The 26,092-nt window shown below is 40.2% G+C and overlaps 3 protein-coding genes across 19 annotated transcripts in view; 2 read left to right on the top strand and 1 right to left on the bottom strand.

The window, feature by feature from the left end:
• The window catches only part of numb (NUMB endocytic adaptor protein), a 29,696-nt gene extending 27,772 nt beyond the window's left edge, over window positions 1-1,924 (top strand). For all 10 annotated transcript variants that reach the window (XM_079459202.1, XM_079459197.1, XM_079459198.1 and 7 more), the window contains one exon: window positions 7-1,924. In XM_079459202.1, the coding sequence (XP_079315328.1) occupies window positions 7-770 (764 nt within the window). In that variant the 3' untranslated portion in view covers window positions 771-1,924. The remainder of the gene's footprint in view (window positions 1-6) is intronic.
• A 1,040-nt stretch (window positions 1,925-2,964) lies between these two features.
• exd2 (exonuclease 3'-5' domain containing 2) lies at window positions 2,965-8,392 on the top strand. 6 transcript variants are annotated; one of them, XM_079459069.1, is made up of 9 exons: window positions 2,965-3,172; window positions 3,995-4,387; window positions 4,470-4,726; window positions 4,814-4,940; window positions 5,285-5,583; window positions 5,892-5,998; window positions 6,226-6,361; window positions 6,571-6,936; window positions 7,235-8,392. In XM_079459069.1, exons 2-9 carry the CDS (start codon window positions 4,019-4,021, stop codon window positions 7,476-7,478), a joined length of 1,905 nt encoding a protein of 634 aa, XP_079315195.1. In that variant the 5' UTR covers window positions 2,965-3,172; window positions 3,995-4,018; the 3' UTR covers window positions 7,479-8,392. The 6 variants fall into 6 exon arrangements, with proteins under 6 accessions (XP_079315195.1, XP_079315198.1, XP_079315199.1 ...); XM_079459072.1 differs by having other exon boundaries at window positions 3,040-3,172; window positions 3,995-4,372; XM_079459073.1 differs by having other exon boundaries at window positions 3,043-3,118; window positions 3,995-4,372.
• A 2,649-nt stretch (window positions 8,393-11,041) lies between these two features.
• odc1 (ornithine decarboxylase 1) lies at window positions 11,042-15,524 on the bottom strand. 3 transcript variants are annotated; one of them, XM_079459055.1, is made up of 11 exons: window positions 15,323-15,524; window positions 14,282-14,414; window positions 13,798-13,931; window positions 13,435-13,608; window positions 13,157-13,329; window positions 12,819-13,035; window positions 12,644-12,727; window positions 12,407-12,569; window positions 12,198-12,313; window positions 11,879-12,093; window positions 11,042-11,730 (listed from the first exon to the last, which is right to left on the bottom strand). In XM_079459055.1, the coding sequence occupies exons 3-11, from the start codon at window positions 13,897-13,899 to the stop codon at window positions 11,592-11,594; spliced, it is 1,383 nt and encodes a 460-aa protein (XP_079315181.1). In that variant the 5' UTR covers window positions 13,900-13,931; window positions 14,282-14,414; window positions 15,323-15,524; the 3' UTR covers window positions 11,042-11,591. The 3 variants fall into 3 exon arrangements, with proteins under 3 accessions (XP_079315181.1, XP_079315183.1, XP_079315182.1); XM_079459057.1 differs by having other exon boundaries at window positions 12,198-12,310; window positions 15,323-15,455; XM_079459056.1 differs by lacking the exon at window positions 15,323-15,524 and adding an exon at window positions 14,606-14,738.
• Between the last annotated feature and the right edge of the window lie 10,568 nt (window positions 15,525-26,092).

Raw genomic sequence — 26,092 nt, 5'->3', positions numbered from 1 at the left:
CTGTAGGGGGTGAGTGGCCGAGCGCTACACCTGCAGTGGGAGCCCTACCTGCAGTCAGCGTGACTCTTTCTGCGCTTGTGTCCTCCCACAAACGCACGCCATCTGAAGCAGACCGCTGGCTGGAGGAGGTCTCCAAATCTGTCCGAGCCCAACAACCTACCGCGATCGCGAGGACCGACACGCCTCCACAGCAGGCCTTCCCTGTGCCTGCTGTACCTGTTCCCATAGCCCCAGGCCCCTCTGCACCCTTTATGCCTTCCATTCCCTCTGCGATCCCCACCGTACCCCCGCGTCAGCCTGCGTTCCACGCACAGGCCCCGGCATCTTTCCCGGTGTCCAACGGGCTCCCGTTTGTCCAACCGACCTTTCCAGTGGTCGGCATCACACCTTCGCAGATGGTGGCCAACGTGTTTGGTTCGGCCACACAAACTCAGAACATCCCTGGGCCTGTTCCCGTTCCCCAAACGCAACTTCAGTCGTCACCCTTCTCCATCCCACCGTTAGGCCAGTTTGACACGCAGAGCACTGGCATTCCCTTCAGCAAACCACCCCTACCAAACGCCATGGTGCCGCAGCCGCCCAAAGGGAGCGTCACTTTTAACGGTGCTAACAGCTGGCAGTCACCCGCACAGTCAGTGGTGCAGCAACCGGCCGATGCTTTTGATGCCCAGTGGGCCGCCCTGGAGAGCCGATCGCAACAACGCACCAATCCCTCCCCTACGAACCCCTTCTCCAGTGAGCTCCACAAGACTTTCGAGATCCAGCTCTAAGGAGTGTGGCCTAAGGTCACAGACCGACACTGAAGGACAACACAATGGATGTTAGTGGAGGGACAGCACGAGGGGATCGGCCCTGCAAACCACTTCAGCTCCATATCTTTACGTTTTTTTGTCCGCTCATCCATGTCTTTTTTCTTGTGACATGGAGGCGAGGGGGTGTGAAGTTCACTGGTAAAACTCTGTCGCGTTTGTGTCCAAGAAGAGTTGGAGTCATAAAATAATGAAGAATTCTTTAGATGCTCTAACATGATCCCACATTGTTCAGTACCTCCTCTACCCTGCTAACTCGTCTCACAGCGCCCCCTAGCAGGCTGGATGACTGCTGCCAACCCGAAGGACGAGGCACTGAGAGCAGACCTTCGGGTTTCTCGAGGTTCTTGAAGAACTTCCTAAGAGGACGAAGCAAGACAATGCCAAAATCTTTATTTTTATGCATTAAGTATATTTTAAATAGCTTTGAGATTTAACAGAAGTGCTGTAAATAATCTTTCCAATGGTGCAGGCTTATTTCGTGTGCATACAGGAAAAGAGCATATATATAAATATATATCTGTGAAGGGACATTTTTAATTTCTCATCTCTTTTCAGTCTTATGGCCATCTTCCATAGTTTGGATGTTTTGTAAATAGATAATCAATTTGGACCCAACATTGGGTTTAAGGACCTTTGAAACACTCTGGTCCCAGACAATGTTTTCTGTCTTTTATCACCTTCTTTTAACCTTTTTTTGTTACTTTAGTTCTCATCAGTACTTTTATTTCTAATGCCTACGTATAATCATTTTAAACTGTTTTAAATGAATTTTAACACTATTTGACAGTTTTTTTTATTTCGATAAAGAGATATATGTTTATGATAGCACAAGCACTGTACTAATTGATCATTTGGCTGGTTAATATTAAGCTCTGACGTTTATTTAAGGTTTGAAATGACTCGTGGCTTCAGCTTTACAATGGTTGCAGTCTTTTTTTCGCATTTTCACTCAGCCTTGTTGACCCTAATGTTTTATCAAAAGCGAAGATGATTGGCCCTGTTTTTAAGTTTTGATTCCATTTTGTAAGTATCGCATTGTATTATTGAGATTCTTTAAAGAGGAATTTAATCTAAAAGATTGAATAAAATGTTGGTGATAGAGGAAAACGTAAGGCTTCTGTGTGTTTCAGTTCATTCCCACAACAGCTATTTACTTTCACACACAGTTCATGACCTCCGTCCTACAGCTCCTGGACATCACCTGTCTTCATAGACATGCAGCGGTAATGAACAACGATGCACGCATATAAAATATGTATTTATGTAGACGAATCGCTTGTTTTATGGTTAATTTTTGATGGAACATAATGTACACACATTTTCTCATTCAACACACTGCGAGGTAAGAGTTTCCCGGCATGCCAAATGGTCAGTCTGCGGCGCCCCTGCGTTGCATCGGTCACCAATTTTACATCGTTGCAACCAGGCACAAAGTCCATTCATTCTATAAAATTATATTAAGCTAACCACCATTTTTAGTTTAAAATCGCGTTCAATTTTTTCATAAAAGTTTGTCAAAGTCGCAGCCGTTTGTGGCTATTGTATGCTGTTTGGGATCGTTCTGAATAACTAATATTAGTGAAATCAAGGTATACGTATTATCACGCATGTTCAATTTAAAAAAAAAGAAAAAAATACTAACAGTAGCATTATTTTTAAGTAAAATAATATTATTATTGTGACATTTATTTGTGTTACAATTTTATACTTCTCTGAATTGTAAAAATGATAAATAAAGCTACTTTTTCTCAGTGCAAAACGTAATATTTTAATCTTAAAAATGATCCGGATGTGTGAGGTGCACGCATAGCACTGTGCCAGTGGAATGTCCTCCAAAAACTACACAAAGACGCTGCAGTGGTTTTTTTGTGAATGGCTTAAATTGCGACGATCTTGAGCCGAAAGAGTGACGATTTGATGTGGGAGGGGCTCCGTGCAAAGTCTCAAGATCAGTGATCGGAAAGACCTAAAAAGTATTTTTGTAAACTTAATTTGATTAAATTGTAAAACATAATTTGTGCGTTTATAGTCAGTTTAACTTTTCTGAAATACGTTGCTTTATTTTGACCGATTCGAATAGATAGGACTCGGTCTTACATCAATATCTTTGGTCTTGTGCGACTGAAAAGCTGCCCGGATGCGTCAGAAATATGGCTGCAGAGTGCAATGACTTCCCATGAAGCCTCTTTGGTAACACACGTCCTGCAGGGGCCGCTGTGGCGCTGGCGATGTGTGCGCGCGCTGATGGAATAAAACAGGTGAAGTAGAAGCGCTGCAGCTGTTCACCATAAACGCGTGCACGGCAGGTGTGTACATCACTGATTTAAAGAATAAACTGTCACTTCGTCAGACTCTTACAGGTATGTCTGTTATACGCAACACTTCACGGTCATGACCACGACACTGTAGCGAAGTTGTGTGATGTGTGAGCAGCGGTTGCATCACAAACACAAACGTTCTGTGATTCCAATCACTCAATCGCATCATCTCATTTATTTGTCACCTAACTGGGGTTTCGTTTCGAGTTTATGTGGACGTGTGTGTGGTTTTAAATACTCTGAGCAAATGTATAATCTACGTGGAAAAAACCGCATAATATTTGGACGTCTAAGAGAGATAATCTGCCCTGGATACGTTTGACAAGGTTGAATGTTACGGTCCTTTATAGGTCCAAGATGACGGTACCGTTAAGATGATTCATATCTGAATATTTAATGACACTTGCCAAAGATTCTGTCAACACACCACATCATGTTGTTACTTCAATAAAACTTTACTGCTGTTTTCAGTCAAAACAACAACATGGCAGACATTAAGACATCTTGCACTTCTTAAGCTTCTTATATTCATTTGGATATCCCATATCAAGGGGAAATATTCATATTTTTATAATATAGCTATACAATGTATATAATATCAGGTCGTTAACCTTCGTTTTAAAAGAAATTGATATTGCAAAGAATCAGAAAACATATCGTCCTTTTTTTTTGCAATAATACATTTATTTCCCATAAACATTTATATTTGTATTCATCTTGTACTTATCAATCATGTATTCTTTGATAGATTTTTCTAGTATTTATATGGACGGCTTCTGTCAATGAATGAACATGTTCTGTTTTTAATATACAAAAACGCATAATTTGTCATCGATACATGTGGATAAACGTCTTGTATTATAGTGGGGAGGTGGAGCGGCCGCAAAGATGTCCAAGCAGAGCACGCTCACTGCAGCTGTGGCCACGATGTTAGGAGCCACACTCGGGTGTCTGTTCCTGTGGCGCAGCATTCGCTCTCAGAAGAAAAAAGCCCTGAAGAGTCCCGCCACAGCTGAGCCCATTCAAGCTCTGGTAGAGCCGGACGTCGCCTCCTCAGAACCCGCAAGACAAGAGCTATCCGTGCCACCGCAAACCCCGAAACTCATGCCCTTGACGCCGGTGGATGCCCTGTTACAGGTGCCGCCTGTAATCGTGAGCTGTTTAGAGGAGTGGGAGACGGTTTGGCCAGCGTTACAGATGGACCTGTGCACATATCCGGTTCTGGGATTGGACTGTGAATGGGTAAAACGCATGCGTGTAAGAGTGGGTCTGTATGTGATGAAATGAACGAGTGTCTCCTCAGCGGTACGTTTCTCACAAGACGTTCTCCGGCCCGCAGGTGTCCTTCAAAGGCAAAACCTCTGCCGTCTCTCTACTCCAGTTGGCAACGTTCTCCGGCCGCTGCGTGCTGGTCAGGCTGCTGCCGTTTCGTGACGCACGGCTTCCTCTGCCAAAGGGTCTCATCGGGGTCCTCTCTGACCCTCGTGTTCTTAAAGTGGGGGTGGGATGTTATGAGGATGGAAAACGTCTGGCTCACGATCATGGCCTGACTCTTGAATGCACCGTGGACCTTCGGTATCTCGCCCTTAGACAGAGGTAAGAGCACGCTGGTCTGGTTAAAAATCGCGTCAGACGTTTATTTGGATGTACATTGTAATGCTGTGTGTTTTTATGCTGTTAAAGGCATGCAGTGCTTAATAATGGACTGAGTTTAAAGTCTCTGGCCTCAGATCTGTTGAATGTCACGCTGGATAAATCGTATGAGCTGCGCTGTAGTGACTGGGAGGCGGACTTACTGACCCTGGAACAGGTGGATAGTTTTTTCCTGGATACATTTAAAGATTATTTCTCATTATTCTTCAGCCTTTAATATGAAATAAATACCACAATTATGTGTGCCAAGCTGATTCAAAATGTGTCATTTGTCGGGAAGAATACAGGAAAGTGTCAAACATATTAACAGCAGTATTATATTTAGTATATTTTTAATCTATAAAAAAAAATTAACATGTCAAGCTCCACACCAGGATAAAAGCAGTAATTCAAAGGAAAATGTGCATATCTTAATTGAGTTTATATAGCAAAATGTTACGCACACATTCATGCATACACGTGCTTCGCTAATGTGACGCAATGTCTTTCTGTATTGACCAGATGACTTACGCAGCGCGTGACGCTCAGATCTCCATCGCCCTATTCTTTCACCTGCTGCGCCTGAGTGCAGAGCTCACCGTACCCGCTGAGGGCGAAAGTTTGTTCATCCAACTAGCGTCACGCTGCCAGGGGTTGACGGACGTGCCCTTCAGGTGGCGCTGCGGAGCAGAGGGAGAAGACGTGGAAAGACGACGACGAAGCAGGAAGTCCACCACCGACAGCCCTGAGTCTGGAGATCAACAAGTTCCAGACCCGCGGCGGAACAAACGCAAACCGCTGGGAGTGGGCTATTCTGCCAGGTAAGGTAGCGTTGTCGTCATCAGTGTGTTCTCACTATAAAACAGACAAAAGGAACCTGAAGATATGTGCCGGAATATCCAAATAAGAGCAACACCTTAGCAACGCACTCAAAAACACTTTAGCAGTGGAAGGGTTTAGAAATGCAGTGGCATCCACTTGCAATTTTGGTGGCGTTGTAAGTTTTGCACAAGAAACAATTTTGTTCTTGAAACATACATTTATGTGTCTTCTGATGTTAGTAAAGCTACAATGCCAACATGAAAGCTCCTTCATGTTGCACATGACGTCGTTGTGTGTCTTTATTCAGGAAATCCCCTCTGTATGATAACTGTTTTCTTCACGCCCCTGACGACCAGCCGCTCTGCACATGTGACAAGAAGAAAGCCAAATGGTACCTGGAGAAAGGAATTGGAGGTAAATGGTGTTTCTTTTTGTTTGTCTTTATCTTAAAGTCCCAAGCATATCAACCATTTGGAGCAAATAGAGTATTCAAGTATTCATCCGTTTTCATATTTTATGAATGTATTTATTATGTGTTGCCGTAGTCATTTCAGTCGTATAGTTATATAGAAAGTCCCTCGCTTCCAGTTGACACAACGTTATTATCTAATAACATGCTGTGTATTGTGTGCTTTCACCAGAGTTGGTCAGCGAAGATCCGTTTATTGTCCGGCTCCTGTTTGAACCATCCGGCCGTCCAGACTCGCAGAAGGACTATTACCTCACAGCCAAAGAGAATCTGTGTGTGGTGTGTGGGAAAGCAGAGTCTTACATCAGGTTCGTGTTTTGTTAGCTGGAAAGTTCATCCCACTCGGAAGTCATTGAAAACCGCTATTTGAACGAAGTTATGAGAGAAAAAGTCAATAGGATTTAATGTTGTTTAGTTTCCATTGAACTTCAAAATATCTTCTTTTGTGTTCTGCAGAAGAAAGAAAGTCATACAGGTTTGGAATGACAAGAGAGTTTGTTTCTTCATGTTCATCTAGGAAGAACATCGTCCCACACGAGTACAGGCGCCATTTCCCGGCCGAGATGAAGGACCACAACTCGCACGACATCCTGTTGCTGTGCACCTCCTGTCACGCCGCCTCCAACGTTCACGACTGCGTCCTGAAGCAGCAGCTGGCCGAGGAGCATTCGGCTCCACAGGGGTGCGAGGAGGGCATTCGGCTGCTAGAAGACGCAGACCGGCGGCGAGTGCGCTCGGCCGCTCGTGCTCTACTCGGCGCCGGCGACGGAATGCCTGAGTCTAGACGGGAGGAGCTCCAGTCAGTCATCCAGAGCTTCTACTGTGATGAGCAGCAGAAGGTCACGCAAGAGATGCTTCAGAAAGCTGCGGCGCTTGAGACCAGGTGAGACTCTTTTTGTCAAATCTCTGCCCTCCAAGTCTCGAACGCATCATTAGATCAAAAGCTTTACATCGGTCAGAGCCGATAGCCTCGTGGGTGCTGCTCCCACATGTGGCGCATCGTGCGACCCGCATTCTATTTGCGCCTCAGGGTCCTTTCCCGAATCCACTCTCTCCCACTTCGCTTCCTGTCCCCTCTCTCACTTAACTGTACAAATAACGCTAAAATGCCAAACATAAATCTTAAAGAAAAAAGCTTTATATGGTGTATATCTGTATATCTCATTTTTTGACCCTTTCAGGATCTCCAACGAGAGTTATGTGCCGCACGGACTGAAGGTCGTGCGGGTGTACGCCGAGCACGGCTTGCGTGGCCTGATGGAGTTGGAGCGCCGCTGGCGGCAACACTTCCTGACTAGCATGCAGCCCCGCTTTTTGCCCCCGCTGTGGTCTGTCAATCACAACCATGACAAATATCTGCGCAAGTATGGCGAGGACCTGAAAATCCAGCTCAGCTGCCCGCCTTCCACCCCTAATTCAGAATAGACTTCACTCTATGACTGCTTGAAAAGATTTGAGGTTTAGGGCATTACCTTGGTGTCCTGTAAACCTTGTGACGTCATGTCAGAGACAGACTCAGACTCGAGTCCTGGTGTTGACTTCCAAATTGAAAAAAATCTAGACTGTGGCCCCAAGGGAGCAGATGCAGATTGGGTAAGAGACTCTTTGAGGATCAGAAGCCACTGTGGTGAATGGAAGGACACCTTGGTAGATGGTGCGAGAACGGAAATGGTGATAGGTACTAAAACAAACAAAAAAGCATAATGTGCACACTTTTTTAATGTTTAAATACTGTGGATAAGAATGATCATTTCCCTGTGAAAAGCAGACCCTACTGGATTTTAACCAGAGAGCCCAAACCTGCTCTTAATTCTTAATGTTGTATGAAATAAATGAATCCTAGCTTACAATTCTTGCAGGTTTGTGGCCATATTAAATATTTTTGTTAAGTGTTAAACCAGTTCGCACATGGACTGAACTCGATGTCCATGATGGAGCTTTATTGTTTCAGTTTACAATTTCGGGCTGTTTTTGTCGTTCGGCGGGTTTCGAGGAAAACTCATCTCATGACGTTCTGAAGTGTGACTCAATTGGGCATATCTTGTCGCAACAAATGTATCATCTGCGTAATATGAAAATGATCTTTTCCAGATCATTTTCACAGATCTGATCCAGATTTGTGTAGTGCGAGTTTGTGTTCGAGCCGGAGAGATCCGCTCCATGGACGGTAACAAATGTAAACGCCCACATAAAGGACACTGATAGCTTAACACTGAACTATAACTTAAGAGACACTAGAGCTTTTTGTTTTATTTACATTTGTCCAGATGTAACCTATTTAAAGCTGCTGTGTTTCCTTATTGTCAATAAAGACATTTAATGTCATATCTATAAACTGGGCAGTCTGTGTTGGCTGGTTATTTCAATATAGGTTATGTATATGTGCATTTACTGTGTTACTACAAAATCATGGTCTTTGGGAAAGAGGCATGAGACTATCAAATGTTCATAAGGTGGTGCTGCTGGGGTGATTGTGCTCCAGGTGAGATCCTCAGCAATGTTAGTGCCCATGAATCACAGACCCCATTAATGTGCTGTGTGATCCATGAAGCATCTTTGAGTTCTTTGCTTTTAGAAGCGTTCAAGGCCATGTTGTTTACGCCATACCATGTTTTTGGACTTCATCTAAGCTGTTTTGTCTCCTTAAATGAGTCCAACAATGATAAGGTCATCTGCATATTTGATGATAGTGTTGGTAGGATGAGTCGGGTTGCTGTCATCATGAGTGTAAAAGGTGTAGAGAAGTGGACTTAGCACACAGCCCTGTGGGGCCCCTGTGCAAAGGTGGAGGAGCAGGGGCCTAGCCTTACCTTCTGGGGGTGGTTGGACCGAAAGTCTTTGATCCAGTGGCAGATAGATCAGTAGAGACCTATAGTGGGGCAACCTTGGTTTGTGTAGGAAAAATATGTATGGTATTAGACTTGATCTTAATGCTCCCTGAACCCATCGAGTCCTCTGATCCTGGGACATAGTTAAACCTAAGCAGACGAAACATAACTTTGCAGAATAAACCCCTCAAATATCAACAGGAAAAATCTAAACCATGTCAAACTGTCAAATCCCATTAAGAAATGTCAATGATGTGTCTATTTAACCTCTGACTAAATGTGTGGGTGCTAAAGCAAAGAAATTCCTTTACAAACAGGTTCAACCGCATAGTATCACTTGTATAAAAATATACAAATTATCAAGGACGGAGTGGGATAAAAGTTCGGATATAAATACTAATCCGTAGCGATCAGAAAAGAGCAAATTGCGTTTCGACGCTTCAAATAACTTATTTGTCGGTGACATTGTTTCGCCACTAGGTGGCGACAAGTGCGACTGAAAAAAAATGAATATGAGATTGAAGGTTGATTCATGCAGTAATTTATCAATGAATAATTGAATCATTTATTAAATTGATTTATATTTACATTAGAAATAAAGTGCTGCAAATATTTTGTCGGAACATTCAGTAAATGACATTGTTAGGGAGAGAGGTCTGGACTCGATCTGTGAAGATAGCTGGCTCTCCAGAGGATGAATCCTATGATATAACACGTCATTTTATTCAGCCGTGAGAATGAAGGATGCTGGGAACTCAATCCTTTGTGTAGTTGCGTTATTCAATGAAAATGATTCATGTTTTCCCAAAACAAATCTATTTTTTGAGATGTATTTTGAATCCCGCAAAAACTCGGGAATGACAGTCCAGACGTCACTTTCGGTTACGGACGTCAATTACGTCAAGTGGCTACTTTTATATATTGGCGAATTGAAATGGACAATTGTTTAAGCATCTACCAGATACCAGTACAAGTGATATAATGTTTGGAAAAAATTAATTGAACAAAAAAATTACAAGAAAAACATTTCAACTCCTTCCAATGGACAAACAAACCAAAATATATAAATAAAAAATCAACAAAGCTAAAAAAATGCATTATGTGATAAGGCGAGATATTCCTTTGAAAAAATATGACCATAAATATTAATGACTTGGAATTATATCAGCTATTTATAAGCAATGGAGAAGTCTTCATTTCTGACGAAAACACATTGCACTTAAGTCCAGATTTTGCGAACGTTTTTTATGAATACAATATTTACTAAATAGAATATTGAAGTTCACCACATAATCAAACATCTTACATTTATTAGAATATGAACATATAATATCTTTAAGATATTACATATAATACAGTTTGGGTGCAAATAAAAAGAAGTAACATCTGAGTTGCATCACAATTATAAAAGAAATTTTACTCCTGCATATTACAAAAGCGCATTTTAATTAAGTCGCTATCATCACAGAACGTTTCGAATTAGTCATGACGTCATGTGGTGTACTTTTTACACTGCGTTCTGAGTGTTTGCGAAACATTTTGCCGTCATTGACGTCAATATTACCATATGCGTCCTAAAAAAGGAAATGCGAACCCGTGGTTGCTTTTAACATGAAAAGCTCTTAAACTTGTAAACTTTTTAGATGAAGCTTGGACTATATGAGCTATCTGGTGAATGTATTGCCCTGAATATCTGATTATCTATTTACTAAATAAAACCATTTTTAATTATTAAATAGGCCTAGTGGTATTTCTAGAAGGACAAATCCAATTACAGAGTTGACTATGCTGAGCCACCCTAAAAACACGGAGAAATAAATGTAATCATGAAAGTGACCCATTTGTCATTTATGGTGACCCATAACTGAAATGTGACCTCTGCGTTTAACCCATCCAGAGAGTAGTGAACACACGTACACCCGGAGCATCAGTGGAGCAAACGGGGTCAGGTGCCTTGTGAAGGGCAAGTCTGTCGCTACCAGCTGGCCCTGAGAATCGAACCGGTGACGTTCTGGTTACGAGTCTCACTTTGTAACTACTAGGCCACAAATGTTTTATATTATATGTTTTAAATTAAAATGTTTTCACTGACTCAAATGTATTTATCTGCTTTTAAGAGTTCGAAGGCTACCAGCAAGCAAAATAAAATACAAAACAACATATCATGGCTACATTTATTTATATAAAAATACAAAACTTAAAAAAGTTTCCATAGGAAAGCAAAATGAGAGCAATCCCATCTTTTTCCGTATCCTTTTCTAATGCATCAATGCTATACAGGTCAATACTCTTCAGTATCAAGTATTTATTGGAAATGGTCATTTTGGAAGAAAAAATGTATATGCCTGTGGGAAGGTTGTGATCTCAAAGCTTTAAGATTCAAGAGCAGCCCTTTCATGAAGCAGACCCTCATCAACACACAGGTGGACACACATTTTAACCTCCTTATATCTTCCAGTCAAGTATACAGTTTACAAGTAAAAATTTAATTAAATTAAAAAAAAGAATTAAGAACTTTGAAATCATAAGACCGCAAGCCGAAATGTGTGTCTATCGTGAGTTAATACACAAACACAAGCCTCAAAAGCTGTACATTTAAACACTTTACTGCTGACATTATAGAATAGCTCAAATTTGGATATGGCGGACTTGGGTGTAACTACAACTGTCTGAACGAGAACTGAGACGGTTGTAGCTGCAGAGAAGATGCTTAGAGCACACGGGTGGGGCAGGGCTTGGCCGGCACGTCTAAGCTGCTCTCGCGCCCGCAGTGGGATGGCATGCTTCCAGGGCACTGCTCCTCTGTAACGGCGGGCAATCCCTGGGCACAGATCTGCTGCATGCACTGCCTGAAATGAAACACGGTTCAGAAAGTCCATTACAACAACTGCAACACCTTCATCAAGAACCAGCACATAAGGCAGACATCTTTGCACTACATTCGGTAGAATTCAGGTTTAAGAAAAGAAGACGTGCTCAATAACAAACTCTACTCACCAGGCTGAGCGGGACATGATGTAATGAATATCAGGCTTCTGGAAGCCATTGAAAGTGGAAGACGCAGCCACGGTGTAGGCCCCCATGTTATCAAACAGCAACCAGTCGCCCACCTGCATGTCTGGGAGGCTGCACTGCTCTACGATACGGTCTAGACCGTCACAGGTTGGACCCCAAATACTGCACGGGTACATGTGCTCGTCAGGCTTGGGTTTCTATAAGAGATTATTGGGTCATGCATTAGATATAAACAACAATGTTGTTTAACATTGAAAAACAGTATTGACAGCCTTCTGTAGGAGATGATTCAATCCCATACCTTGTGCAAAGTGGGCAAGACATGCGCATGATCGAACAGAATGCAGTTGAAGGAGCCATAGACACCGTCATTGACGTAGTACATCAAGGTTCTGTCATTGGCCCCATCCTCTTCTTCTGGAGTCGCAGAAAAACAATGAAGATTTTAAACTAAGTATTAAGCTCAACAGCATGTTTGAAACCATGTTTTCCTTCAGCTTTAGCTCTCACCATCAGAGGCTGACTGCTCCTTCATAATGACCTTTTTGGCAATGATGTTGACTGCCAGCGTGTACGCAGACGCCACATAGTAGCGTCCAGGCTCAGAAATGATCCTCACGCCGCAGTCAGCAGGGAAATATTTATCCAGTGCAGAGTTGACCACAGCAGCAATCTTCCAACAAAAACAAAAAAATTAAGACTTGCATCACATGGGATTAGGTTTCTTTTATAGGGAAAATAAAGTACCTCTTCAAACTTGAGTTTGGTATCATCAGATCCTGGAAAACCTCCACCGATATCAAGCAGCGTCATGTTGTATCCAAGCTCCGCCTAGTAGAAAATTTCCACATTAGATCCAATACAGTGAAAGACACATTCAATGGTTGTCTCAAGTGTTGTTTTACAATAGAAACTCACTCACCCCCATGTCAAACACGCAGCGTGCATCTGTGATGGCCTGCGTGTATGTCTCAGGATCAGTACAGCCGCTGCCCACATGGAAACTCACTCCGATCACATCCAACCCCAGCTCCTTCGCCCTCTCCAGCAACAGCCGGCTGCTCTTTAATGTGGCTCCAAACTTCACGCTTAGCCTGCATACGGCCTTTGAGTCGTCGGTGGCAATGCGGAGAACCAGTCTGTGAAATAAATCATTTAAATGATTGTCCGAAAAATGTAAACCATTTATTTTTTAGGGTGAAACGTGACCTGCACCATGCTTTTATGAAATTCATCTAGAATAAGTTTCAAGTTACTCACTTGGCCTTGTCATGGCACCGTGCCACCTTCATGAGCTCCACGTCGCTGTCAAAAGTCATCATCTGCACCCCATGGGCGGAGGCATATTTGATCTGAGACACCTGCTTGCAGGGGTTTGCGTAGATGATCCTGGTCGGCTCCACACCCACAGACTGCACGAGCTGAATCTCCGTCTGAGATCAGAGACGTCAGGTTAATACGGGATTAAAGCAAACGCACTTACAGTTTGGTGTCACGCGCTCACTGAGACGCATGGAAAAGGCGAATCTTGTAAACACCTTGCTCGCGCAGTCAAATCCAGCTCCCAGAGACGCCAGCGTTGTGATGACAGCCCTGCTGTCGTTGCACTTCACCGCGTAGAACGGCATGACGCGGGGTAGGACGCGTGCCCATCGCAGATGCTTCTTCAAAACGTCGCCCAGATCTGCCACGTAGAATGCGTCTTTATCGTCCTATGGGAACGAAAGAAACGAATCGGAATCATTTAGAACCCGGAAGCACTTTAAAAGGTCACTTGAAATAAATGCTTGGAACAATTTAAGAATCCGGACCGTTTAACGTCACAACATTCACTAACTTCCAATTGTGATATATTATTATATTTGGAAAATACTAAAGGACCGATAAATGTTAAAACTTACAGATAATGACGACTCATTGATCTTCTGTTCCACGATATCACGTGCACAGAATCCCTCCTCCAGGAAGGTGAAGTCAAAGTCTTCTCCAGTCAAAGTGGTCATCGTGTTTGTTTAAGATTTGATTGCAAAAGAAACTAAAAAGAAAAACACGGCGGTGTTACAAAACGTCAAAGACAGCACAGAGACTTGATCCAGAGAAGAACAACATGTGGAACGGTAGTCAATGCCTTATCTTTGCACTAAAGACATTTAGACGCCACACAAGGGCACTGCTCTTATAAACACCAAATGACGTCAATGTGATATTCAACACATTTAAACCTTTCAGTCCCAGCCATTAAATGTATAAGAAATGTCAAAAGAAACTACCAATACAACCTTGCATTGGTAGAACTTGACTAAAGGAAACGTGTTTCTTTAAACTCCATATTTCAAGTCAAGTTCCCAGAGCAAATGGGTAAAAGTGAAAAGCGTAATGACTCACAGGATCACAGAAAAAGATGGAACTAAGGCGGCTAACAGATGTCCAGCAACCAAGGCGGTTCACCAGTGAAGTTGAATCCTTTCAGATAAGCCTCAAGGCCCGGGCCAGTGTGTACTTCTTTCAAGCAAGATCTCTGTAAGGATTACAATTATAGACGTATTATTTGACTAAATAAATTCATGCAGGCCTACACATAAATACAACAAAGCAGACATCGCGAATACAAACAGACACTTCCAGAAACACATACAGTTACAGTACAATCTTTATGACTAATAAAACAAACTGTTAATAAAGCACATGTAAAAAGATAAAGAAGATTACTCCAATTGCTTAAAGTTTCGATACGCTGTTTATTTATTGTACTTGACTGTTAATCCTGTTAAATTAGGCAAAGCTTTCCTAACGCACCGCGTCGTTTTTTGACGCACACGCCGCCGGTCGGGCGTTTGCGCATAGCCGGTAAAAACGGCCCCTCCCTTGCGAAGAGCGCGACTACAACGGTTACCCAATAAGGAAAAGCCTTCTTTGGACAAACTATAAGTGGCGTTCGATTCATCCAATCAGCGATCGCGTCGAGACGGCTTCTCTCGTCGGATCAGCCAATCGAACGCGCTCCTAAGGGCAAGTGAAGCTGTGTGGCGTGATTCCTTCATTCATTCCCTCAACGGTGAAAAACGCTCCGTTTTGCGTTAAAGCAACGAAATGCGTCTAGTTATTAAACAGCTCCGCGCTCGTCAACGAAGTCAGCGCAGGAAATTACATTTACCGACTGGAATCTTAATAAATGCGTAGGGAAGCGTGACACGCCGGCCACGTTGACTCGCGCTGCTGCAGAGGCCCGTCATGTCATAACATACGTACTATTTACGCGAGCTACGATTAACAACAAACATATAAACCTTTTGAAAATGGTTATTTGAGCAAATTAACAAGCGGATCGGCGATTTCTCGGTTTAACGTTATTTAGACGGATAAAGCGAATCTACACATGACGGATAAACGACCCCTAGTTTCGCTGAATAATGTCGTAAAACTCACCTTAAAACGCATTTACAAAGACTTTTCCCATTAGTCCAGAGAGCTGGAAATGAATGAAGTTGCTTTCGGATGAGATCTGCTAACGCACGTCTGTACTGCTCGAGCGCCGCTTAACTTCAGCCGTATATATAGTGACGTGGTTTCCAGGGTGACGCACCAGCTGAAACCGGCTTCCTCCGAACACGCGAACCGGTTTGGTCCTGTCACTCGCGTGGATGAGATGAATAAAGAACTAACTGGTCTGAGTCAAACCACTCAAATATTTACTTGTATTGTGATAAAACCTCATAGAAGAACAGTTTTAAGCTTTGAAGTGTCTGCTGGGGACCGACATTATTATTATAATTGTTTAAATAGTTTAAGTTATAACTTTTTTTATTTCAAAACATGTTACCTAAAGTATTCTTTTTTTCTCAGTGAGAAACGTACCACACACAAGTTTTCCGTGAGCTTTCATCTGAACTAAACTAAACATTAGCTACAATAAAACTATTCTGAAAGCACAACAATTTATGAAATACCAAAAATGTTAAAGAACATACTGTGTAAAAAGAAACGAATGCAGCTGTGCTATAAGTATACCTCTTTTCAACAAAAAATAAGATTTATAAATTACACTGCCAGTCTACTTTTCAAAAAGGTGTCTATAAACTATATTTGTGTCTTTCAAGTTTACACTGTAACACTTTATTACCTCAAAAGTGGGCCACTTTAGCACCAGATAGAATTGAAATAGCACACTTACAAGTATACTAGAAATAGTACTTAACATAAAGTAGGCTACAGTTAAAATATGCTTGAAGTTAGCATATAATAAAGCATTTTTTAAAGTTCACCTAAAAATTCTGTCATTAAGTCATTTTGCAGACGCTTTTATCCAAAGTGGTTCACCTCACATACAAATGAGGTGAACAGTGGAAGCAATTGGATCAACATTAGGACAACAAAAAGCATAAGCACTGTAAAATTGGTCTCATAAAGCATACCACATTGTACAAAGCTGTGATTCTTTACTCATCCTCTTGTCATCTCAAACCCCTTTGACTTTCTTTCTTCCACAGAATTTAAAAGAAGATATTCTGAAAAATGTCGTCTCCGTACAGAAGTGAAAGACTTTCTTTAAAATATTTTCTTGTGTGATTGCAGAAAAAAGAAAGTCGTACAGGTTTGAAATAACAAGATGGTGAGTAAATGATGACGGCGTCCTTTTTTCGGTACACCCAAAAATATCTCTTTAGGTACACTAATTGAGAGACCCTGTTTGACATTTATGAAAAATTCACTTTTTGGTTGTAATCGACGTATTGCCTAGCGGAGACTAAATGTATCCCGGTGTATTTTTGTTTGTGTCATTTTCTAAAAATAGGTGCTAATAGAATGGCTTTAGAACTACTGTTATCGTTGAGACAGGTTTGATCTAGAATACCAAAAAAATTCTTTTAGAAACAGTTGCATCCTTGAATATCTTTGTAATTTAGTAACTAAGAACAGTGGGTTTGAAATTACAATGTTGCATTTTAACCTCACCTTGACAGTGAGGACAAAATTAAATAAAGTAGCATTTACATTCGGTTCATAATGACCAACTAAAACTATGGTTTGATGGAAGTGTTTACAATGAGCTTTCTACTTGCATTTTACCAGACTTGAACAATCCAGAAACATTATTATGTTTATTTTAATATATATCAGTGAGTTACAGTTACATTCTCAGTGTGTTCTTACCCTGTTAATGATGTCATATTGGGAAATGGGTTTGTGCTTTTTGTAACATTTCCTTCCTTGGTAATTGGGCCATCTGGTCCTACTTCACTTTTATAACAGCAACGTTCAATCAAGATCCCAAAATGAACGTTTCCTCACCTTCTGCACACTTCGTCTCTTATCTTTGGGTTCATCCTGCCAGATGTTATAAAATTAAATAAGTACACTACACTAAATATATCGGCCATGAAACGATGCCTTAATCGAAGCAGCAGACTGTCATGTTTACTGTACATCCTGTGCACCTAGAGCAAGAAAGATATTTGGTATACAGATGGAACTATTTTCCCGCACGTGTTTTTTTTATAAACAGCACTGATTCATTCAGTCATGTTAAGGATTCATGTAAAAACGTTAAAGAAAAGTTATTTTTTAAGCTGGTGTTTTGCATGCTAGACTTCAAATTGACTGTATAGAGCTAACCACCACTGTTTTAAAAGTAAAAACGTTTAAAATTAATGTATTTTAATGTATTTGGGATTTCCAAAATCATTCTGGATCATTTATAACTGGAAACTCTATAAAGGTCTGTGTTTCCATTCATACAGTCGCACACTTTCTGTGGTTTTCTCCAAGATCTCTTTAACTTGAGAAACTCTATGATCCACGAACACTTGGTGGCCGTGGTCTAGAATACGTCTCCCAGACGCAAATGAGCCCAGACGTTTAAGAATTCTTGGTGTTTGACGTTAATGCGTTTCCAAAATCCAGACCTTTGATTTTTCCTACAGAGGTCAACCAGAACATGAGCTCATTGTTTATTACTAACCATAAACACAGCAAACCTCAAATCACTTTTTCTCCTGTGCTTTTTCCTCTCCAGACCCCAGAAATCTTTCAGGTGGCCACATTTTCCAGGCTTATCAGACGATGTCGATTTTTCCAATTTGATAATCCTATATTTTCTCTGCCGTTGTGGTTTGAGATCATGGGGTGGAAGGAATAGCCTTGCAGACTTTTGGGGTGTCTCACGTTGGGTTTATATTGGCTGTGTAGTTTATTACAACAGTTTAATGTCTGCAGCTGTACACGATTTTTGTTTGGACATGACTACGCTCTTAAAAATAAAGAGTTTTTTGTAGCGAATCCATAGACGAATAGTTTCCAATTTCTTTTTCAACTGTTTTTCACTTTTCTGTGTACAATATTATCTGTATATAAGGGTTTAATGTTTCTGAAATACATAAAAGGATATATACAGCACACAGGCCCCTAACACGCCTTAAACTTGCAACCTGTCAAGCTTTATTACTATCAACATTGACAGCGAGATGAATGCTGATATCATGTTGGCTGTGAAAGTCACACAGTCCTTCAAGTTTCACTTTTTTTACATCAACATCCATAGAGTGCAATAGAGATTTAGTCAAAAATATGGTTCTCATTTATTACCATTTATGTGTAAATACAGAAAATATCTTCTATTGTGTTTCGTTGGTGAAAGTCATACGGGTTTGGAATAACATGCGGGTCGAGTCGATTAAGAAATAATTTTCATTTTTGACTGAAAAATCCCATTCATTTTAATGTTAAATAAATCTGGTTATTGATTCAACATTAAAGTCTTTTAATTTTTAATTGCATAACATCTTGTGTAGGCGGGACTTGATTTCATCCACCAACAACTGATTGGATCGTTTAAAGGTTGAAAGATTTGTGTTAATTGGACATCATTAAAATGCGGTGATCTGAAACTGAGCTGCGTGCGATTTGCATTTGCGATTTATAGATTTCACATCTGATAGAGAGGCTTACACTATATATAATGATGTGCGCGGATAAATAATTTATAATAAACGCTTCACCACTGTGTAAAACAGTTAGAATGATCTCATGCCGACTTTAAATAAATGTCCTTGAGAACTTTTAAGACTATTTTTAAATCTGAACATTTTAAAACTTTACACTAATAATGGTCGAACAAACTTTTCACACCCATATAACACTTGTCAATGACGTGTAATGTTGATTTAATGCTCTTTTCATGTTATATTGCAGAGAGAACGTTTAGAGAACGTTGCAGCAATGTTTCAGCCAAGTACCCCTCACATGTTATACAGAAAATGTTAAACTCAGGTGTCGGGGTGAGTTTGTGTACACATGAGGTTTGAGATGTTAAGCAGTGATCCTAAATAGAGTGTTTAGTGGAAGGAGGTTTCTATGTCAGCATCACCAATAAGCCTGCTGTATTTATTTAGTGGGACAGAGCAGGTGACTGTTTTCAGACACAGCATCTGTGATGGATCACTGTCAGGTCACTGACTTATCTCTAAGAGCATTAAGAGAGCATTACAGTACTCTCATTGTATGTCAACACGTAGTGCGTTCCCTGGGACTTCTGTGTTGCTTCCGTCACGCTCGGACAGTTTTTATTTACAGTAACATACAGTATGCATGAATGCGTTTCCAGGTAGCCTATAGGAAAACCTTGAGTCTGATGACACGCTACTATAAATATGTCACTAATATGAAGCAAATACAAGATGGCAATGATTATCTAGCATGTTTTTCCATAATCAAAATGAAAACCAAGAGCAATATAGGACACAAACAATGATGCCCGATGTGTTATGAAAGACGATTGAAATGTTATTGTCAAACCCTTGTGAGGCATTGTGGAAAAAGTCACAAATTCAGCCAAAGAAGTAGTTCTCTGAATATTCTGAATGAAAAGGATGTAAAGATGAATAGTATAGGATTCAGATGGATCTCCGTGTGTACTGTTTTCATCATGACATTTTCATCTCAAGAATAAACTGTAGGAAATCACGTCATTGGATTGTGTAAAGGGTGCGCGTGGACGTGTGCAAACACGCTGCGTCGTGTCCGGTTAAATCGTCTTCTTTAAATGAATCACCAAATACAGAAACTTCTCTCCTGTGAGGCTTGAAATCAGGACAAGAGAGTTTGGTTTTAAGCATACACCTGTCGAAGCCTGTGGAGAAACAAGTGTGAAAAATGCATTACATGTCATTGCTGCCAGAAAGGTAGATGTAATGTAATCAAGTGGAGCGGATGGTTTACATTAGACTGAATCAAAACAATGATGTTTAGGAAACAAGCACAAACTGCTTCTTACTGGCTGAAGGTTGATCGGACCTTGACCGATGATGTCACAAACCTCACAGAGACTTGATGTCTGCCTCTATTTTTCTATTTTTATCAAATTATTATGTAATCGTATGTTTTTAATACAGTTGTCAAATTAAGTCAGACTTAAAACTATAACCTATATTCATTTTTAACTGTTTTTACATTTATATTTTTAACTATATATTCAGATTTACATTTACATATTTAGGATTTATGATATTCATATTTACATGCATTTTCAAGGTTTATAATATTCAGATTTAGACATAAAGGTTTTAAAAAGATATATTCAGATACGATAAGAACTATATTGAATTGTGTGCTTTGAACAAGAATCAAATTGAAAGTTCTATTTTATTCAAGAAACTCTTTTAGCTACAGTTTGAACTTTATCAGTTCTTGCATTCCTTGGAAGCCAAGCCCCCTGACCTTGGCATTTCTAGTGGCAAGCTCTGCTAGAGTCACTACAGAAATACTTCAGACACAACCATACAGCAAGATCCCAAACCAAAGTATACTTCGAGTTCATTTTACTAAGTGTACTTAGTTTGTGTACATTTTGAAATACACCCACTTGTGGTCTTTGCACTTGACCACTTTCGTGATGTATTTCCTGTTTTTGGCCCAAGTGTTCTAGTGGGCGTGAAGTTCCCATGTGCGCATGTAGTATTTCGAACCCGTTGAGACACACTTAGCAAGCGCAAACATGGAACGATAATTCATCTGGTGTTTCTTTTCGCTTTTTGCAAGACCCGGGCTTAAAGTCTCCTGACATATCCAGAACGTGATGCATGATGGGATATACTTAGAAGCTGTATTCAAGATAGTGTGGGTTTGGTGTGTGTCATGGGCACTGCACAGAGTTGCGCTCTTACGTCCTGCCGTGTGCACGTGCTCTCAATTGGCCAAGACCGCAAGTGGTGGTATTTTGACGTAGCCTATGTTGTAAGTTTACATATATTAGTGTACTAGTATGTACTTGAAAGTAATTCAATACTACTTGGGGGTTATATGCAGCCTTCACGTATTCTCGGAAAATAATTTACTCTTTTAATGTTTGCATTGAGGCCTACTTGTAATGCTTTAATGCTACGAAATCATTCGTAACATTAATGTTACAAAATCCAGTCATCCTTGAGATCACTTCCGTGTTGAATTGGACCGTTGGAAACAATTGATAAAGCACGCCCGCCGTATGCAGGCAGAAACACCTCGCTGGACACAGCTCCTAAAGTATCATTTTAAGCACATGTTTAGCCAAGAAGAAGTAAACTAATGAGTGCACTTGAGTAAACTTCTTTTTCTGAAGGGATGAACAACAACTGCACCACCCACAACAGCTTTGCATCCTTTGTTCTCTTTTGTATTGAAGCTGAACTTGTATTGAGCAGCGTGTTTTGTTTGTTCACTTGCACATCTCTTTGTATAACAATAGCTGTTTTATTAATAAATGTACAAATGATACATTTCTGAATAAAAAATGCAATTTCTTTGCTGCAAAAGAGATGAGGTGTGACATATTTCAAGGACATCTGAAAAAGCAGGTTGGCATCCAGCTTGAGGTTGTGTCGATCTTTTATGTCACCCACAAACAAATTTGCTGTCTATTTTGTGTAGTACATTTAGATAACCTAAAGTAGTATGGATTTGATCAAAGTTATTTCTAATACATCACGAAGGAATGATGGAAGATGTGTTTTATTGTAAACCACAGCAGGCCCTTGTCTTGTGGATAAAACTGGAGACATTCTAGTGTTTCTCTTGTGAAATTCATCCAGGCTTGAAATGAAATGAGGGCGATGAAACAAATGATGAAACTGTCTCTTGAAGGAACAGAGGCCTGCAACAGTTAAACACTTTTGCTTTTACTGTTCCTCTCTGTTGTGGTAACTCATGTATTACAATAAAAAAGTTAAAGACATTAACAATCTGCATTATTAATTCACTTCTGGAGAAAAGACGAAGCATGGATTTTCTCTATTACATCACGTCTCGAGTTAAGCACGACTCGAGAGGTTTCTGACCACACTGTGGTCACCCATGATCCCTACTTAAAGACAAAACCTCTCGTTCTCAGGAGAAATATCTGAGACTTACGTTATTATTTTTAATTCGCTGTGTCTTTTGTATGAATGGGATGAGTATCAAAGCTCCATGTCAAATGTTTTAGTTCATCCTGGTGATGTTGGAGGGTGTGGTTCACTGAAAGAACTCTTTTGAAGTAGACAATGTTACACTCTATCAAAATTCTCTTTAAGTCATTCGAATCATGCATATTTTTGGTCTTTGTAGCATTGACTGCTTCATGAATGGCCTCAGGACGTAATATCTCATTTATGACAAGTTGAGTTCCGCTACAGACAGACAGATAGCAGATGGATGGAGAGACGGGCAGATAACCAGAACCAGCAGTGAGCTCACTTTCCCTTCCTACATCAGCACATTATTCAACTCCTCCCGTCGAGAAGGAGAGAGACAAAAGAGGGAGATCAGAAGGAGAGTGTGGATCAAAAGAGAGTAAATGAGGACAGACAGCGAGGGGTTTGGTGGGATTGAGTCGTCTCGGTCACGCACAAACTTTTACACAGAACCTCAAAGAGCCGACAGAGACGCATCTGTGTGAATTCTGTATGTGGGTCACTGAGAACACGTACAGACCAAATATAATTTTGTGTCATTTTAAGTCTGAGAAGTACATAATAAGTTTACTGTACTGATAGCGCTCTTTTTTTTGGTAGGACAAAGTATTTCAGGTGAAGTTTTTACCTTTTGATGACTAAACACACATGTATTGAGAATGTAAATAAGTGTCTTAAAGTGATAGTTCACCCGGTCATCATTTACAAACCCTCTCGTCATTTCAAACCTGTACGACTTTCTTTCTTGCGCAGAACACAAAAAGATATATTTGAAGAAAGATGGGAGCCGAACAGCACTGGACCCCATTCACTTCTACTATATGAACACAAAACCATTGCAACATTCTTCAAAATATCTTCTTTTGTGTTCTGCATAAGTGTCGTACAGGTTTGAAATGACAAGAGGGTGAGCAAATGATGACAGGATTTTCGTTTTGGGGTAAACTTTCGCTTTACACACATGTTAGCTTTCAGTCCGTCTATGTGACCTATCAAAGACAAACGAACAAGTCTGAAGTGAAGTGAGGCACATATTCTTTCCCAATACATTTCAGACTGATCTCTGGCCAATCCAGAATTCAGATATAAATGCCATTATGGCGTTCAGAGTCTCCCGGGCTCAGACAGTGACGTGTGAAGGGGGAACAGCTCTGACCTCCGGTACTGAGGGGGGATTACTCTGAATAAGCAGACCCCTTTTGTCTGACTGTGTGAAATCTCCCCAGAAGTCCTCTCTCCTTCCATCCCACCATCCAATGAACATTAGTGTTCGGTCAAGTAAAATGCAATGAGTAAATTACAAATTATCATTTAAGGTAAACTATACTTATACTGTGTGTGTGCGCGGAATGTTTAACAAGAGGAAGAGCTTCTTATAAAAGCGAGTGTAGAGCATTAAATTATATTGATAACTGACAAAGCTTTTTTTAACCCACTGATGTAAGATGTTTCGCAATATTTGAGGCAATCTGCTGTACAGTATAAAGCCGTTCAGAGTAAAACTTGCAAATATTATTAAGTCATTCAAGCATTTCCATTTTGCAAAACAGAGATTAAACATCACAGTCTGAGTGTGGGAACCAAACAGAATACAATCATTTTGATAAATGGAATATCATACGACACGTTATTTGGTAATAAACATAACCGTAAGAACTGTAACGACTATTGGGTTATAATAAATACGAATAATTTATAATTGTTTAAAGGTCCAGTGTGTCATATTTTGGAGGATTTTTTCATAGAAATGCAATATAATATATGGTACATAACTATGTGTTCAGAGTTAATAAAGACCGTTCATATTGAAGCCTTATATTTTAAGAATGAGCTATTTCTATCTACACACACCGTAGTCCCCTTACATGGAATCCGCCATGTTGTTTCTACAGTGGCCCTAAAAGGACAAACTGCTGTACAGCGCACGCTTCATGAGTAGGCTACATTATCTACTTCGGCAAAGAAGCAAAAAGTGCTTCGAAAGGGAGGCGTGGAGTGAGATGTTGGTTGTAATTCGTAACCTAGCCTTTAGACTCCCCTTAAATCTCCACATTGCTCCTTTAAATTGTGTGATATGCAATGCAGTGTTTAAGTTTTGATAACAAAAATGTTAATCATATTGTTTATATAAAGCTCACTGATTCAGAGGTCGATAGCGGCCATTTCTCATTTTACTCCTTACGTCACAATCCTGAAGAATCTGGCTTTGATTGGAATTCTTTAGGGTAATACTCAAAAAAAGCTTTAAGCGCATGTTTACATTAAAAACAATGGAAAGTGGGTTAAACACATTCTCAATGAGTTGCCATTAAAAAGTCTCGCTCTCCGATTTATCTACACACTTGTGCCGTCGATCTGTTGTATAAATGCAATGTCACTCACGTCGTTTTATTTCTCAAGTTAGAACAGAAATATTGGGTCGGCTGCGTCCTTATACTGGTTTTAGAAGTTAGTCATCAAATTGTTTCCTTCAGTCATTAGTGCTTGAGTCAGTTATATTAAAATGTAGATTGGTCTGACTGAAATCGGAAAAGTACGATTGATTTGTCCTAACCCACTTCTAGTCAGTATAACTCTTGATAGTCTTAACTTAGGGGCTGTTTATGCAAGTGGCTCATTCTTAAAAACAGTTTTCATACATTCTGTCTGAACGCGTGACGTTAATATGAAAGAGAACCCAATAGGAAGATGCTGACATAAAAACCTTCAGATGAGGAACACTGCGCTTTCACTCGCTTCTAAATATGACTCTCAATATTCAAATATTACCAGCTGAAAGTTTCATCTTCTGTTGAAGCAGATCTCATTTGAATAACATTCATTGCTTTTCGAAAAAGAAAAGCCTCGCAAATTTGGGGCTATTGGAATCGCTTCTTGCTCCCTGAACTCATTGGAAGTCGCTTTGGATAAAAGCATCTGCTAAATGAATAAATGTGATAGCTAGACGCAGTTAAAGGGACAGTTCACCCGAAAATGAAAAGTCTCTCATGAATTACTAATCTTCAAGTTGTTCCAAACCTGTATACATTTCTTTGTTTGGTTGTACGCATAGAAAGAAATTTGCTCAAATGTTAGCAACTAAGATTTCTGGGGCACTAGGGACTACAATTGTAGAAAAATATGTATTGTATTATTTGTTCTGTCAAAAACAAAGCACCATTTTTTGACTACCTAAGAAACCTCAGTTGCTAACATTTGTATCTGTCATTGTGCCACAAAACAAGGACATTTATACAGGTTTGGAACAACTTGAGCTTGAGTAATTCATGACAGAATTTTCATTTTGGGTGCACTATCCCTTTAAAATTCATTTAAAATGTCTTAGACCCAGAGGATGAATGTGTGATGGTTATAAGTGTTTTATAAACATAATAATACAATATTAAAAACACTTTGTATTCAAACTTGTGTCTGTTTCGGTGAATGCACAGCTTTGAACTTGAATGATTCATAAACAAACAGTTAAATTCAAACACATTTTTTTGTTTTTCTTCTATAGAATTTCAGTCGATCTGTTTACGTTGCTATTATTCTTTTTTCATTATGAAGTGAATGTTTGGTATTTTTCTTAGTTATAATTATGCAAGTAGGTTTCCTCCTATTAGTTAAGCAAACTTTTTTGGCACACTGTAGAAGTTCCTGACTCACCTTTCCACTTTATTTTGTCAACCTTTACTTGCTAATGTTCTTGTTAAACCAGTTTTGTGTAAAACCAGGAATGAGTTATACGGATGTGAAGAAATATTTTTAAAAACTATCTGAATCTCAAGTGAAG

This window comes from Barbatula barbatula, assembly GCF_947034865.1.
Source record: "Barbatula barbatula genome assembly, chromosome: 6".
Classification (NCBI taxonomy): Eukaryota; Metazoa; Chordata; class Actinopteri; order Cypriniformes; family Nemacheilidae; genus Barbatula; species Barbatula barbatula.
This window is presented reverse-complemented; position numbering and strand designations above follow the sequence as displayed.